Source organism: Pipistrellus hanaki, assembly GCF_964339955.1.
Source record: "Pipistrellus hanaki genome assembly, chromosome: 1".
NCBI classification, from domain to species: Eukaryota; Metazoa; Chordata; class Mammalia; order Chiroptera; family Vespertilionidae; genus Pipistrellus; species Pipistrellus hanaki.
In genome coordinates, this window is record NC_140503.1 from 34,680,943 (window position 1) to 34,698,240 (window position 17,298).

The window sequence follows — 17,298 nt, forward strand, 5'->3', positions numbered from 1 at the left end:
GAAGATCTCCTAAAAGTTAGATTTATTTGAGAGGGATATAATGTCACAAGAAATAGTAATATAAGCACCGATGAAGTTTTTTTCCATAAGAAAATTAAGGGGTTTTTCAGTATCCATGTTTTAATATATCTGCACTGTGTGGAATATAAAACAATAATAAGCTTAAATATAGGAATCAAGTCTGCTTTTGTATTAGCTTCCTAGTGAATGTCCTGATGAACCAGGATAGCCATAGTCTGAAGACAACCACTCAGAAACATACTGAGATCTGTTTAATAGTTTTTGAAGGTTTTTTTTCCTGTAAAATGGCTTGTATTTCCACAGGTACAATAGTGAAGAAATAAATTTTTCAATTTGACATGAAATATAAAAGAACAGTTTTACAAATATAGCCATAAAATTTAACTGCTCATAATACTATACATGGTAAATAGGACCACCCCTTAATTTCTAGACTATTTAATACAGGGAAGCAATTTGTCATTTCCACTAAAAAAAAAAACCAACAAAAACCCCCACAAAAAAACAAAAACCCAGCTTCCTTTTCATTGAGTTTATTTTGTTTAGAAAGTTAAGTAGAACTGGAAAAATATTTGCTTTTCCCTATCTTCCTCTAAGGGTTGTTCATGAGGGCTAACATTTACTTGAGAGGATATAAGTTTTACAAAAATGAAATACTGAGAAGTCCTGTTTTACTGCTTTGATAATTCTTACACTCTTTCCAAAAGATCCTAATCTCCTCACTGGCTTTTGACTGGGTCATAAAGAAGTGATCACAGGGTGGCTCCATTTCCAGCATTGATGACAGACCTTCATACCTTCAGCCCATGGAGGCTGGGCTGTGGGGATGTAAGGTTGACAGGCAAGGGAAGGGAGCTGGGCCTGGCTTAGAATCAAGGTTCCGTGGCTTGTCTATCAGAAATTCCATGTCACAAGGCAGGATCACTCGAAGATAGCTAGGTAGTAGCCAGCATTAACAATGGTGTGATCATAACTCTTTCATGCAAGTCCAAAGAACAGAATGGCTTTTAAAGACAAGATCAAAATCATAGGACAACAGGTGACAATTCTGTGACCTATGTCACACTTAAATCAAATGAGGGAAATGCTTCCCTTACACTCTCAAAAGTGCCCAAACAACAATACTGAGCTCCCACATCACAGGAGTTGGAGTTTTTCTATGTAAGCAAAAATAAAGCATTGAAGCTTTATGAAAGCACTCTCCTCAGCTCTCCTGATACAGTATATGGCAAAACTTAAAAATAATTTCCCTATTGATACTGGAAATAAATTCTACTACAATCATGTGTATGCCAGTTCATGGCATATTTCTGCATCCAGATTCATTAGTCTCCTTAATGGAGCCCATCGTTTTTCCAATGGCTTTCTCCTTTCTCTAAACCCTAACCCTGAAATTCTATAACCAGTTATATCACGTGGCTTCCCTGAGGCACAAAGGTACCAAACTCTATAATTAACTATCGAGGAATGATAAATATGCTCTATTTATATTAAAGGGTTTTAATTCTTTGGGGCCACAGTGGGGGGAAAAAACACAGAAAGCTTAATACTCTGCAGTGTGAACTGTAGCCCTTTTTGCAAAAAGCATAACCAAATAAGGGAAATGTTATGAGTTGCAGCATGCATGACCCAGCAGCACCGATTATTATATAAAAAAATTCCGGACTAGAAAAATATTGAGTTGTAACCCCATTCACTCTTAATTTTTTTTTTTTTTTTTTGATAATAAACAACTGAAAGAAAAATACCAATGGGAATACATCACTGGGGCCAAACTTCTGGAAACCTATTCACAAAAGGCATTTCGGTCAGGCCGAGATGGGGATAATTGGTCAGTAATTTCCTATGAATGCACATAGGGGAGTGAGACTCACCCTTCAATGTGGTGGCAAGCAAGACATAAAAACACAAGTGACCTCCGAGAGGTTACCTTTTCTGAACTAGATTACTCTACTTTGGTGATTAGAGTTCTTTATTCCTACACACTGACACTCTCAACTCTGAGAAAGAAATCTCATAGCCAAGATCATAAGGGGATCTGACTAGACATGGCCCAGATGAACATGGTTTTCTTTTTGCAGACTTGCCCCCGCACTGTGGGGTCCCAGGAAGGTGGGAGGGGCCGTGCGTGGAGGTCAAAGGACAAGATGTAGCGCCTTCCAAGAGTTTGAAATTTATTTTCCAAGTTTCAGCTGCCATTCAGCTATCCAAATTTGCTAAAAGTCAGAAACTTTTCAGGTTGGAATATAATTTTGTTTTGAGGCATATGTTGTATGCAGAACTGCCAGACTTGTAGTTTTTGAAATGGAAAATTATATCAGAGCACAACTTTTCTGGGGGGAAAAAGATTTTTTTTTTTTGATAGGCAAAAATCCAGCCTTTTTGGATGCTAGATTAATTTACCTTACAAGATACCTTTTGGGTATCTAGAGTCCTCAAACCTCCTTCTAGCTCTAAAGCAAGAAGAAGGGCTGTGTGCCTCCTTTACCATTTTGTGGAGCCCAAAGAATCACAGAATGAAAGGACACACTCATCAGTGAAAGCTAATCACCGGAGACTCTGGCTAAATTAGGAGGCATTTGACGTATTAGTTAGGCAGCCCCACTGCTTTCTTTTCTGTCTGCGGGTAGAGTACACTACATAGAACAGGGTAAGCGATCAGTAAGAGGACTGTTGTTGGATTTTCACATCACTTAAAACCTACCGAAACAAAAACATCTCAGCCTACACAATAGTCTCCATGGAAGAGTAAAGCTATTTTATAACAGAGGCTGAACTTCTTACATATTAAGTCAAATTAAGCAGCAGCAATCAAGAGTAATATAGCTTACCACTGTAAGGAAGAGGACATTCAAAAATGGGTCAGAACAATTGAAAATAGGCAAAATATTTGCCAGTAGGCAAAATAAGGAAAAACCAATTCAAGTACAGATATAGTATATTAGAACCATATAAATTAGATATCTTTACAAAGGTTAAAAATGTAGTACGGGTGTGCAGTGGTCAATTGAAGAGGATGTTAGCTTAAATAAATACTTGTCCATGTGGCAGGGACCCACCATCTCAGCCAGTTCTGTCCTGCAGGATTTCCATTCTGGGAGCAGTGATGCTCCTGGTACACACAGAACGGCACCCACAGATTATTATTCCAAGTGGAAGGGAAAAAACAGAGAGGGTTGGAGGGGCTCATCTGAAATTTCAATTTAATTATTCCTCAGTAAACACTCATTTGCTCTCTTGAAATCAAGAATTTCAAATTATCTCTGCAGATGTACTACTTGGTGTTGTGTATATCTAATGATCACATTTAAACGTAGCTTGATTTGCAAACATTTTCAAAACTTCCAGGGCTCTGTAAGCTGCGAGGGAAGGTGACAGATGGCGGAGAGGGAGTAGATAAAAACGCCTGTGTCATTGGGACGTGTTGCTCTTAGGCTCATAGAATTTTGGCTTTCTTTAGGAAGAAAAGTAAACTTATGAAACCCCAACGAGTGGTCTTATAAAGTAAAATCTCACTTTTAATCGCTCTTAAATCTTAAGCAATCCAGTAAGCAAATAAACTTGGTATTATAGTACCTAGGCCATGTTTACTGCTGCAATAATCACCCTCAGTGAATGGATTTTTAAAAGTTGCTACATTTTAATAAACTGAACAGTGCTGGCCATGCATGATGAGTATCGGGGACGAAATATATTAGAAATAACAAAAGGCAAACTAAAAAGTTATGGAAAGTTCTTTGTTTGAAATGCCAAGGTATTTGGTGAATGTGTGTATAAAATAACTATATTCCACCAAAGTTAAAAAGAAAACAGGACAATATATGAATATTCTCTCCCCAAAAAAGTAAGAAAAATAAATCAGGAAAGAGCCCCAGATTTCAAAACCACCACCACCTGTGCCTAAGGTCTCCTGACCATCGGTAACACTTAATAGAGCCACCTTCGGTATCCGGTCAGATTCTAGCCTGATGTGTCAAGTATTTCCAGACATCGTGGGTCATTCAGGTAACACCTACACCCTGCAGCACGGACCATGGCGTATTACGAGCCAACAACTTTTGAATAAATTTCTTCATTTGTAAAATATGATTTAAAGTTTTATCCAACGCTACAAAGGGGAAAAGACTTGTTAAAAACCCAAGGTTGAAATGAAAGCATGGCGCTCTCAGTCCGATCATTACAGAGATCATGTGGTTGGCCAGGCCGATTTCAAGAACGATGCCGCCGTGTGGAGCATGCAACACACCACTGGCCTCCAACTCCCAGCGCGTCTCCTCACCACGCTCCCCCTCCTCCCAGCCTCGGGCCCCCTCCCTTAACAAACAACACTATAAAAAGGTAAAATCGAGAGTTAGTGGCAAAAATCTTCACAGTAACGTGTTAATAAAGTCGTAGATGGCTGCCAAGGGCATCAGTCGACTGGACCCTGGAAAATTAATTTGATGCAGTTCTGCTCCCCAGCCAGCTGCGTGGCACAGAAGGGGCAGGCGGCATGAAACGCGTGAGTTCCGTGGGGCAGCGGGATCTGAGACCAGTACTTGGCAGACTTCTCCGAGCACACGTGTCCACACGGGGTGAACGCGTGTGTTGGCGGTCCTGCGTCCACGTAAAACCCGGCCTCACAGCCGAGCCAGAGAGGCACGTAGGGGCCCACAGTCCTGCACATGGGGCACTCCCGCTCGTTGGCCTCCGTGTCACTGCGGTGGCCCCAGTTGTGGTAGCCGTGCACGTGGCCGCAGCTGAGGTAGGCCCAGGGCTGCTTCTCCTCCACCACCTCCTTCCGGTTGATGCTGGGGAAGGCCAGGGTGTTGAGCCCCACGGGGCACTGCGGCCGCGCCGCGTTGATCTCCTGCCGCAGGGCCTCGATGTGCTTCTGGGTGGGAGCGTGGAAGAGGCCGTCGGCTGTCCGCCAGAGCAGGGTGGCCCCGCACAGGTCGATGAGGGAGCCGTCCTGAAGCACGTTGGTCTCACTTTCCACCTAGAGCAAGTGGACAGACAGGCCTTTGAAAAACAAAATTTGGCAAAGCTCTGACATTCTCTCATTTCAAAATAAACACGTCATCTTTGAAGTAAGCATGGGGAGACAGTTTATTGCACTAAAGAAGGGACTGAGGGAGTAACTTACTCTCCCTGAGCCTTAGTTCCCTCTCTTGAACACTGGATATCCTATATAATAAAGAGGTAATATGCAAATTGACTGTCACGCTCTCACAAAATGGCTGCCTGCAACCAGGCTGGCAGAGGGTTTAGTGAGGGATGACCAAACGACTGAACAAGCAGGATGCATGGGGCAACCAGGCCAGCAGGAGGGGCAGTTAGAGATGACCAGGCAATCAGAGAGGGGCAGTTAGGAGCGACCAGGCCGGCAGGGGTGAGGACAGTTAAGGGTGACCAGGCCGGCAGGGGAGGCAGTTAGGGGTGACCAGGCAGGCAGGTGAGCGATTAGGAGCCAAGGGTCCAGGATTGTGAGAGCAATGTCCAAACCGGGATTGGGCCTAAATCAGCAGTCAGACATCCCGAGGGATCCCTGATTGGAGAGGATGCAGGCTGGATGACACATAAAAATGGGCAACAGTGTGGGGCTAGCCAGAAGGGAAGGTGGGAGGGGGAGGTGGAAATGGGCAAAGGGGGGTTAAATGGGGATGGAAAGAGATTTGACTTTGGGTGATCAGCATGTGATTTGGTGTGCAGATGATATTTTATTGAATTGTACACTTGAAACCAATGTCACCCGAATTAATTCAATTTAAAAAACCTTGCACACTGTGCCCTATAGCTGTGGCAAGATCATTCTCCATAGAAGAAAGGGTTAAAGAACCAACTGCTTTAGGGAATTTAGGATAAGTAATAATAGTTCTAGGAAAATATTAGCATGCCAAGTCAATGCACATATGACTTATTTCAAATAAAAAGCTATAACTACGATTCTGGCGATATATATATATATATATATATATATATATATATATATATATATATATGGAATTATGTATTAATTTTCTTATTACAAACTCAAAAAAAGCTAATTATCTTTTAGTTCCAAAAGGGCTAGTAAATAGTTCTGTAAATCAAAATTTTCACTAATTAGTCTTAGACTGTTTAAGTTTTTTTTTTCCAAATTAGTAAAGTTTTACACTAAAAATAAGTTTATTCTTAGTGAATTTAAGGGGAATTTTGTGGCGAAGGACATAATAAATGATTATGCTCTTAAGGTTGTAAGGAGCAAAAGATAATGTATTCTGCTATGAGGAAAGCTCAATCATTAGAGCAAATGGGGTTATTTCCCTCATGCTTTCAGGGCCTGCAGAATTCTTACCCAACTGGGCCAGTGGTACCCAGCACGCATACCTGTACAAAGCTTCTGAATTTCGGGGAGGAAAATGACAGTCCTCAAGTTAGGTTTTTGCAGCCGGTTGCATTTTTTCAGAGTGAAGTCTACTCACCAGCTTTCCCCTCTGCTGGGCTGACCTGGTTTCTCGCAAGGTGTACACATCTCCACAGACCGAGATCTCACGCCAGACCCCGGGCTGGGACTCCTCCGTGAAGCCCCCTCTGGGGTGCATCACCAGGACCCCGTTTGTAGTGAGCCCGTCCATGTGGCCATCGGGGTTTTTCCATTTTGCTGCCTTTTCCTGGAGAGTGGAGAAAGCATGCTCAATGAAGGGATTCTAGAACCTCTTTAAAATATTGGGTAGGTGTGGAGGGGATGGAAGTAGTGAATTTTCATTTTCAATTTAAAGCCAATCAGAATAAAATATCCAGTTAGTCCAACAGTATGGAAGAAGTGGTAAAATGGATGAATAATTTATCTCCAGAGACACAGTCTATTTATCTCAGGAGCTTAAAAACAAACAACCTGAAGCCTGGGCCTCTCCCTCACAGATTCTTTTTTACAACAAACCCACCTCCCTCCAGGTGATTCCGGAATCTGCAGTTTATTTGTGCAGTGCTTTCATCTCATCAGCTAAAGATGCTTTGTAAGAACTCATTATCATGGAAATGTGCAGAGGAAGGAAAACATTTCTATTAAACATACAAAATTTCAACAAATGTGAAGCCAACCTGCGGCCACTATGTTTTCCGATGACTCGGGACAGGGGCTGTGAGGAAGGCTCAGCAGCTTTTGTAACAGCAGGACAGACACCTGGATGACTGACTGTGCTGCAGGGACTTTGCTCCTCTCTGGAGGCGGATACTGTTCACATGACTTAGGGGTAAACCCTGAGTACGATAAGCCAGGTATGATGATTCCAGTGCCTTGCTAATGGCTGGTTTAGGGGTGGGCATGTGGCGGATCTGGCCAATGGGACCTGACTGAGTCTCCCGGGAGGCTGCCTGGGAAAATTTCTAGTAAGAGACAAGAGACAAGGGATAAGCTGCCTCTGCCGCCTCCTCTTCGGCCAGAAGCTGCCGCGCTGCAGGGGTGTGTGGTAACGCAGAAGCATCTCTCACCCATGGGACGACCGCACCTGAGAAAGCTAATGTGCCCAGAGGGAGAGGGCAAGACAGAAAAAAAAAAAACTGGTTCCTCAGATGTCACAGAAACACTGAACCAAGCAACCCTGCAGTTGGCCTTGCTTGGCACTTGCTGTAGTGTGGGATAATGTATTTTTATTATGGTTTAGGCCATGTTGAGTGTTTTTATTTTCTCTACAAAAATATCCTGATTCAAAAAGGAACTATATGGGCTGGCCGGTTGGCTTAGTGGTTGAGCATCGACCTATGAACCAGGAAGTTACAGTTTGATTCCCAGTCAGGCCATATGCCAGGTGCCCAGGTTGCGGGCTCAATCTCCAGTGTGTGGCCTGCAGGAGGCAGCCAATCAATGATTCTCTCTCATCATTGATGTTTCTATCTCTCTCTCCCTTTTTCTTCCTCTCTAAAATCAATAAAAATATATTTTAAAAAGAACTATAGGAAAACTGGATATTCACTAAACCTTTTAGGTTTAAATTACATGGAACCCTATGAGAGCAGAACTTTTAATAATTTGTTCTTTGTGATATCACATCTATAACCCAATATGGAACACAGCAAACACTCAAATTCTGAAAGAATGAATAATTAACATTTTCCTTTGAACTCTAATTATCTAGTTTTATACATTTATTTTCCCTATAAAATAAACCCCCTTAAAACTATCATAAATACATTATGCACAATGTTGAGATATACTTTAAAATTTAATTACTATACATATTATAATTATTATAGCAAATAAAACAAGTAATGGCAATTATTTTCAGATTTTTAATAACAGCTTTTCGAACTGGCCATCTGAAAATTAAAATCTCAAAATTTAAGTAGAGGCATCACATAAAACACATTTTTTGGTCACAATTATATGTCATATATGATAATAATGGGTGCTTTTTCTTTTTATATTTTTATTGATTTCAGAGAGGAAGGGATAGACAGAGAGAGAGAGAGAGAAACATCAATGACGAGAATCACTGATCGTTATCTCCTATAGGCCCCACACTGGGGATCAAGCCCACAACCTGGGCATGAGCCCTGACTGGGAATCGAACCATGACCTCCTGGTTCATAGGTCAATGCTCAACCACTGAGCAACACTGGCCAGACAGTGGGTGTTTTTCTTGAAACAAGGTACTTAGTAATAGCGCTTACTCCAAGAAATATGTTTTTGGAAGAGTCGAATCCGGCTGCGAATATCCGTGCTGTATAAGGCTCATTTCTGTCACAGACAATCCTGCAGGCAAACCTGGATATGGTGCTTTGTGTGATCTGGGCTTCGTCACTGTTCTGACCGCCAGAAACTGTGTCTGTGACGACAAAGTCGATAGGGCTCTCTGTTGATCTGCCCACCTGAGTAAATAAAAGCACTCATAACTCACTTAAAAAATACGATGTCATCATACTTTGCTCAAATGGAGTGAAAGTTCAGGACCCTTTAACATTCCTTATCTCTGCTCTGAAGGTCAGAATTTAAGGGGGGGAAAAATAGCCCTAACTCAGACCCAAGATAAAAACCTGTTCCTGTTTCTCAGTGTGAGGAGGATGTAAGGGCTATCCAAGTCAGTGAAGTTTGGATGCAGTCACATGAAAGATTAAAAAGCTCGTCTTAATATTTCAATTAGGGGTTTTTAAAAAATTCTCTTGGGGAAGTCTAAAAGTTGCCAATTATATTATATTGGCTTTCTTTCCTTGGTAAGTTTAAATGCTGCCAAAAAGCATATATTCCATTGGCCAGAAATATGAAAAGCTTCTAATAAAGCTTTTCATATTCAATAAATCCAAATAAGATAGGAATTGTTCTGTTCTGTGAACAGAAGTACTTGTTTACAAATAAGGAAATCTCAAGACAAAAGAGTAAAATGTTTATGTAATGATTTTCTATGAATCTCTACTGGAAAACGGTGATGTTATATATGACAAAGAGACTTCTTAATTTAAAATCACTTATATGTAGGTGAATAATTTCTTGCTAAACATATTAACGTTCTAACAATAGTGACTTTGATTCCGAAGCTGCCAATGGGAAGAGCACAGATGTGTACATGTAAGGTCCCCAAAAGGCAATTTCCCAGAAATTTTTATCTGGATCTCAAAATTCTATTTAAAATATAAATGATATAATATACTTTTTATCCAAGTGTATAAAAGGGAAAGTATTAATATATAGTGCATAAATTTAGCTCTGCTTGCTTCCTGAAATAATATTATATTTCTTTTGTAAGTCTTAGATATACATTCTCATACATAGACTATTGCAAACCAACCAACAACAGACATCACTTTTCTCCTGTTTTTTTTTTCTTTTTCCTTTTCTTTTATAAACCTTAATTTCTTGTCCTAATGAAATGTGCCTGGAATAAACTAAACCACTGGGCTCACGGAAACTTATCAACTTAACTAGATGCATATTTCCTAAATGTATGCATTTCAGGTTTAGAAAGCCTGTAACTTGTTTAAAAATGCAACATAAAATGTAAATTAGAGGTATTACAAAATCATATCATCATACAATTCATCTTTCTCAAGAGGCAGACTCTCCTCTCTGCTAGATTCATTTAAAAGCTGGGTATATAACTCAGAAGTTCTGAATCAGACCACTCTAATTTTTTAAAGTCCCTTTAAATCTATTTTCTTAGCTACTTTCAAGTATATAATCAGCATTATTAACTATAATCACTGTGTGGTACATCGAATCCCCAGAACTTATTCATCTTCCATCTGTAAGTTTATATTGTTTGACCAACATCTCTACCCCCAGCCCCTGGAAACCACCATTCTAGTCTCTGTTTCTATGATTTTTATTTTTTTAAAGATTACACATATAAGTGATATTATACTGCCTTTGTCTTTCTCTGATTTATTTCACTTCAAAATACGTTTATTCAATTAAAGTAGTAAAAAAACACTTATGCAAAATATTTCACAAATATAGGGAAGCATAAAGGAGAAAATAAAGCTCAGAAACAAACCCATCATGAACCTCTATTCCAATGAAGCTTAGAAAATGTGAACAATTCTAAAACTGCCTGGTCACAAAACCCAGAGTTCTCAAAACGACACAGTCTCTGACCTCATTTGTCACCTCCATGCCTTTTTAAGTTCTGTCGTAAGTTCAAAGCTAAAACCATGCTCCAATAGAATGTCACACAACTGCTCCTTGTCTACAGAGATTATTCTCTTCAAGAAAGGCCATTCTGATCTCATCCCAAGGTATTAAGTTAGTGTCTTGATGAATTAACTGAAATTGACTGTAATACATGACATTTTATTTCAGCTGGAACATACTGCTAGGATCAATTATTTCAAGTCATGATACTTATCTGACTGGTCATATAAGATTTGTTTATCAATTCACTTCCACTTAAAATTAACCTGCAGAGTGCTAGTATAATTTTACTAGAAGCCTGATGCACAAAATCGGTGCAAGAGTAGGCCTTCCTTCCCCTGGCTGCTGGCACGGGCTTCCCTCTGGCACCCAGGACCGGGGGCTTCCCTCACAGCTCCACTTCATCCCTAAAGAATGTCTGGTCTAATTAGCTTTTATTATTCTAGATACTGTGAACACAAACTTCAGGGGGCTTTTGCCAGGAAAAAAATTGAGCCACTTTCTACTGAAAACTCACCCACTGTGGAAAGACTTGGTCCTGTTTTTTCTTTTGTTTACTGGATCAACTTTACATTATTTTAAGAGCAGTCATGTAGATAAGCCAAGATGTTTCTGTATTTCATCTGATATTCATACAGTGCTGATATTCATACAGTAGCCACATGGAGAACTTTAACCCTTACTACTGATACAGACCCAGCATCACTCAGCACTTTACATTTTAATACATCTGAGAAGAGTCTGGGTTTGCCTGATTGTCAGTCGAAGCCAGTATGGGTAAGATAGTATGGGAGCACCTGAAAGGGCCTCCCTCAGGTTTCCCAGGCCAATCCTTCCCACGCCCCTGCACTTGTAACATCATCTGGCTTCCCTCCTATGGCAAGAATGACATATTGCCGCTGCTGTTCAGCACCAATCTCTTCACTGATGCCTGAGATCCCAATGTTCTCTGCCTCCTAAGGATTTTGCTCCCAATATTTGCTCCTGCCACCCCTCTCTCCTGAATCATCAATTTCTCTCTGGAGCCTGGATCATGCCATCAGCTATCAAACACATGCTGGAGCTTCTCAAACTGTGCCTCTGTGGAGGAAAGAACCAGTTTTTTTTTGTTTTGTTTTGTTTTTGTACAATTCAACTTGTCACAGATACCTTATAAAAATACAATAACATGAGTATTAGAAAAGTGATCACCTATTCCGATGCTTCAGGAATACCAAACTGTTGTAACAGCTTCCAATTTCCTACTCATCTCACTGCACAAACTTCGGTTCTCAAACAGCTCCCATCTTGAACAATTCGGTTCTCCACCAAGTTTTTCATAAAAAAAGTCTTGGTTGACCAAAACCTTCAGTTTGGGACCTGATAACCCTTTCATCCTGATACTTCAGCATGATTAAAAGCATCTCTCAGGCAACAAACTAAAGAGAATGCTTTTGTTGCTGGCCAAATATACTATTAGCACAATTAAAATGAAGAGGCCATCAGGAGTGCTAATGTTCTAAGGGTGTGAAAATGCTCACAAAACAACCACAGGCAATTGAATAGGTAGGAAAACTGCTGTTGACTGGATCAAGGAAAAGCAGTTAGCTGGTGATAGCATTTCTGAGGCAGTGATATATGAAAAATTCACTTAAAGCTAGTAGTGGGTGGTTTGATAAATTTCAGAAGTGTATATTTATAAATTTAAACAGTAAATTAGACATGTAGTATATATAAGGAAGGTTAAAACCGAATCATTTTGGGGTCTGGAACAGATTAATTCAATTTACATGATTTCTAATGGAAAAAACACTTTGCTTCTCAAACAGCCTTCCAAAACAAATTAAGTTTGAGAAACGAGGTCCCAATTACTGTTAACAGACTTTTTGCTGCTCTGCCCAGGAGTTTGAGTAGCCCTGTTCTAGTCTCTCATCTTTAAAAGACACTTTCCTTTGCCTGCAGGCAACCCTCAAACTATTACCTCATTTCTGATTCATTTAACAGCAATAGTTTTTGAAAACCCCCCACTAGTTACTGCTTCCATTTCCTTACTCATTCCCTTAACATCTCTCCTCAGCCCACTGCAACAGAGCTTCTCCCCTCAAGGCTCTTGCTGAGGTTTCCAGGGCTTATAATCAGCCAGCATATGCTGACACATTCGTACCTGGTATTCAAATAATAAAACCCTTCTAGACTATTGGTAAATAGCTCCCTTTCCTACTCTTTTTGTTCTCTCTCTGGGTAATCTAATAAAATCCCAGCTATTAGCCACAAAGCCCTGATCTCTCCCCGAGCTTCAGACTAGCACACCCAATGCACACACTTGGATGTCTAATAAGCATATCAAATGTAACATGTTCCAAACAGAACCTAGATCCCCTTCCACTCCTGGGTTCCCTAAGTCAATGATTGGCATCCAATTTGCTCAAGCTAAAAATCAATACCCAGGAATTATCTTTGATTCCTTCGTCCACACCCATGTTTCATCTTGTTGAAATCCTGTCCACACTACCTTCAAAACACATCTTTCCTCACCTTTGTTCCAGTTACCTCCAACTCTTATTTGGATTGCATTACCTTAGCCTCCAAACTGGTTTTCCAGTTTCACACTGGCCTCCTACATTCTCCTCTATAGAAAGTAGCTGGAGACATCTTTTAAAAACAGAAATCAGATTGTAGCTCTCTCTTACTTAAAATCCTCCAGCAGCTTCTCCCAAACTCCTAGGATAAAACCCAAGTTCTTTACTTGGCTGAAAGGCCCTGCCTCTCCCCACCTCTGCCTACCTTTCCAAGGTCATCTCAGGTCGTTTTCCTCCTCCTTCACTCTGCTCCTACCCCTGAGGCCTTGGCCTTTGGCCTGGAATGCCAGCTTGTTTGTGGTCTATTTGACTCTAGAATGTAAGCTCCATGAGAGGTAGCCTTAGCGGTCTATGTACAGGAACTAGGTGAGCATCTGACACACAGTAGGCACTCATGAAATGAAACTGATGAATGGAGGATTATGACAGTGAGCTTGAGCACTGTGAAATAAACACACTCACATGTTTTAAAAAATAACTGTTGAAAAAATATTGATATTCTTAAACATTTTCCTCAACTATGTAGATACTAATGTTACCATCTAAAACTACTAAGAGATTTTATTCAGTAGAATGAGAAAATAATTGGGAATATTATAAAATAAAATGGCATGAAGAGTAAAACCACTTAATATTTTGTCTGAATTTGGTAAATCTTACTTTTGAGTTCAAACTAGCACTTAAATACTATGTCTATACCTATGACTTTGACTATGATGATGGCTCTATCTACCCATAATTGTTTAGCTTTTTATAAAATAGCTAATACATTAACATCATTCAAGAAATAAAGAAGTATGAAATACTTCCCTGTATATCATCTGCCTAGCCCTCTTCCCCAAAGGCAACTGCTTTACTCTATGCATGTAAGCATTATTTAAACATTTAATAATACTTATTTAATGATTAATATGCTATTTACAATTTAATATATTTAATATTATTTACATCACTAACATTTAACATTAATATTAACTGAATATAATATCAATGATATCTGACTCAGTATAAATATATTTAATAGTATTAGTATTTAATTCTTTAAATGTTTGTAACTCTTTCTGAGTCTTATTCTGTTTTATAGTCTTGGAGGCCCTGACTATGTCCCCAAATTCATGGAACTGGTCCCCTACTAAAGTATATTTAGGTTGTTTGTAATCTTTTGTTAGTAAACCATGCGTCAAAGAGTAACTGGATAAAAATATTATTTTGTAAGTATGCAGGGTTATATCTGAGGTAAATCTCTAGGAATGGAAGAGCTTTAGGAGAAGTGCTGAGTCTAAAAGTGTAAACATTTTGTATTTTTCATAGGTATTTCCAAATCACCGTCCTATAGAGATCATACGAATTTATAGCTTGTAGAAGCCTGTCTCCCAAATCTTTGACAAAACCTTTTGGAGTTCTGCCAGTCTGATAAATTGAGCATATTTTCTTATTTGCAAGAGTTATTTTAATGCTTTTTGATGTATCTATACTTTTTTTGACATTTGTTTCTAACATTTAATAATTTAACTCTCCATATATAAATGTAAAGCCTTATGGCTTCCAATTTGTGTTTGCTTTTTAAAAAATTTTTATTAGCCTTGATTTTAATTTTCTGTTGTTTTAAAGTACCAAATCTTGGATATAGTAATTCTCTTTTAAAATTAATGATGATATTTCTCCCTTAATTACTTCCTTCCTCCTCCTTTCTTTTGATGTATTTCTGGACATTCTAATATATATCATTAATTCCTGAACCTCTACTTTCTTAATGTCATTTTTTTAAACAAAACTTTTTTGAGATAAATATTCAGTTCCCTGGTCCTTTGACCCTCTCTGCTTCCCTCCTCCTCTTCCTTGCTTCCTCCCGTCCAAATAATAAAAGCACTTAAGTTTTTATATTTCTTTTGAGTATGCTGTCAGTCATATCAAATGAGTTTTGCTATATAATGTTCCCAGTTGTTTTTAAAAAGGCCTAAAATTGTATTTTAGATGTCACCTTTCATTCAAATGTTATTTAGGAAGTATTTTAAACATGTTGACTTTTAAAAGTAGCTGGCTATAAAAATTTTATTCTTGTTATTAAAGTCTATGTTTATTACATTGAAATCTGAGAATGTAGCCTTTATAATTCCTTCTGCAGTTTTAGAATTAAGTTTTCTTAGTTTCTCAAAAACAAAATAATTTTTATATTATCCTCACCTCTTTCCCCTTGGGCATAATCAAAAGCTAATATGCTAGAAGGTATGATCACATATCAAAATATAGAACTGAAGGAATAATGTCCTAAAATTTCCACTAAGAAAACAACAACCATGTTACCTGAAACATATCCGTATCTTTATCATGTGTATATTCGACCACCACAGTCTGATTCCTTGACAGAGTGTATGATATACTGTGTTGACCTTTGCAGCTGATTGCCTAATAATGAAATAGAAAAAGTAAAAATTTGTTAAAATTTAATTTCAACAACTTACAATTCAGTCTGTAGTAGAGACATCATTCTACCAGCAAAACCCAAAACAAGTCAGCATTTTTCTAACACTCAGAGCCTGTCCCTGTGCTGTGCTCTGATTACAGAGCAGCCAAAAGTCGAAATTATTACCCAATATTCGATCTTAATATGAAAAATGTTTTAGTTATTTCAATTCAAAGCTAATACACTAGCGTGCAATTCTTGATTTAATCATAGCCCAGAAACACATCCACTTTCTGTTACCTTAATTCAGTGATAAAATTTTAGACTAATATGATTGATTTAAAATTTTAAAACTTATTTTACATTACATAAGTCAATAACATTTTAATGGTATTTTCCTGTCTAATAGAGATTATAATCATAGTAAAAGATTCTCTGAAAAAATTGGTAATGTTCTGTAAAGAATTTCTATATAATGTACTTTCCTAGCTGATAATTATACTGTTCTACATCTTATTTAAATCTTCTATAAGCAGTTGCTTAACCCAGATAGTTATTGAATTAATAAATAAGGTAGCTAAGTTAGTTTTACCTTTATATTTTTAGACTGAAGTTAAAATAGTCTTATTCAAAAAAATCTAGAAATCAATACAATATTGTTCTTATTTCCTCCATAATGATATATTTGCATACATCTTAAGTTGTGATCACATAGTTTTACATTTCCAAATTAACAACAAAGTTTACTTAAGTTGTACTTCAAAATATTTCAATGATATTTTATCCATTCTACTTTATCTTCATTTCCACTCCTTTACATTAAGTACAATAAAACTTTAATAAGCCTACCTATTAGACACTTACTAAAGATGATACTGTCTGAAGATCAAGAAAGCATTTGGAAGTAGCTGGACATACACTGTGCTACTGAAAATGTCTGAACATTTATATTTGGCTCACATAATTGCTTGGAGTAATAAATAGTATAACATTCCAAATCAAGTTAGAAGATAGCCTGGTTTATCTCATGCTTAATCAGCTGCCCTGAGAAACTGCATGAGCAAACTGATGTTCTATCATATGGGCTTCATTAGATAATATTAAGCATTAAAAATAAAAATAAATATATTTTATAAGACCAGGAACCTAAAAAATACTTCTTATACTACTCCACTTTGGCAACAAACATAATCTTAAATTTTTATTGGTACGAATTAGATAAATTCAATGGTATTGATAAAATGACATTTTTAGAAAGTCAAATTAATATAGCACTATTTCCAATTTAAGATGAGTTGATGTTTATCTTTTAGTTAAGTGACAAAAGTCCACTTTAAGAAAAAGAACTTTATTAAACTCAAACTTTCAAAACTAATAACTAGGGAGTATGTATACAATAATTTATTTTAAGGTTTTTTAAAAAGTGTTTATGGCATTTACAAGTATTCAATTTACAAATCAATCAACTCCAACATACTAGGTGTACTGGTTAATAATGGCAGATTTTATAATCAAAGAAAACATTATAATTTTAAGAGAAACATCAAAAGTGCTTTATTCAAAATAATGTCCATTGCTAGCTACACATTTCCCCCATCTTTCAGGTAATGTGTGGATACCGTCCCAATAGAACTTTTCTTGTTTTGAGGCAAACCATTCAAAGATCCAATTTTCCTCTTCTTTATATGTTTTGAAGTGCTGCTCTGAAAGTGTGTGCCATCAATCGGAAC

General features: G+C 38.1%; 1 protein-coding gene across 2 annotated transcripts in view; it reads right to left on the bottom strand.

Moving 5' to 3' along the window:
- Window positions 1-255: 255 nt before the first annotated feature.
- Window positions 256-17,298, bottom strand: part of PELI2 (pellino E3 ubiquitin protein ligase family member 2) — a 145,418-nt gene continuing 128,375 nt past the window's right edge. For both annotated transcript variants that reach the window (XM_084893908.1, XM_084893907.1), the window contains 4 exons: window positions 15,469-15,570; window positions 8,653-8,850; window positions 6,465-6,653; window positions 256-4,999 (listed from right to left, as the gene is read on the bottom strand). In XM_084893908.1, the coding sequence (XP_084750034.1) occupies window positions 4,433-4,999; window positions 6,465-6,653; window positions 8,653-8,850; window positions 15,469-15,570 (1,056 nt within the window). In that variant the 3' untranslated portion in view covers window positions 256-4,432. The remainder of the gene's footprint in view (window positions 5,000-6,464; window positions 6,654-8,652; window positions 8,851-15,468; window positions 15,571-17,298) is intronic.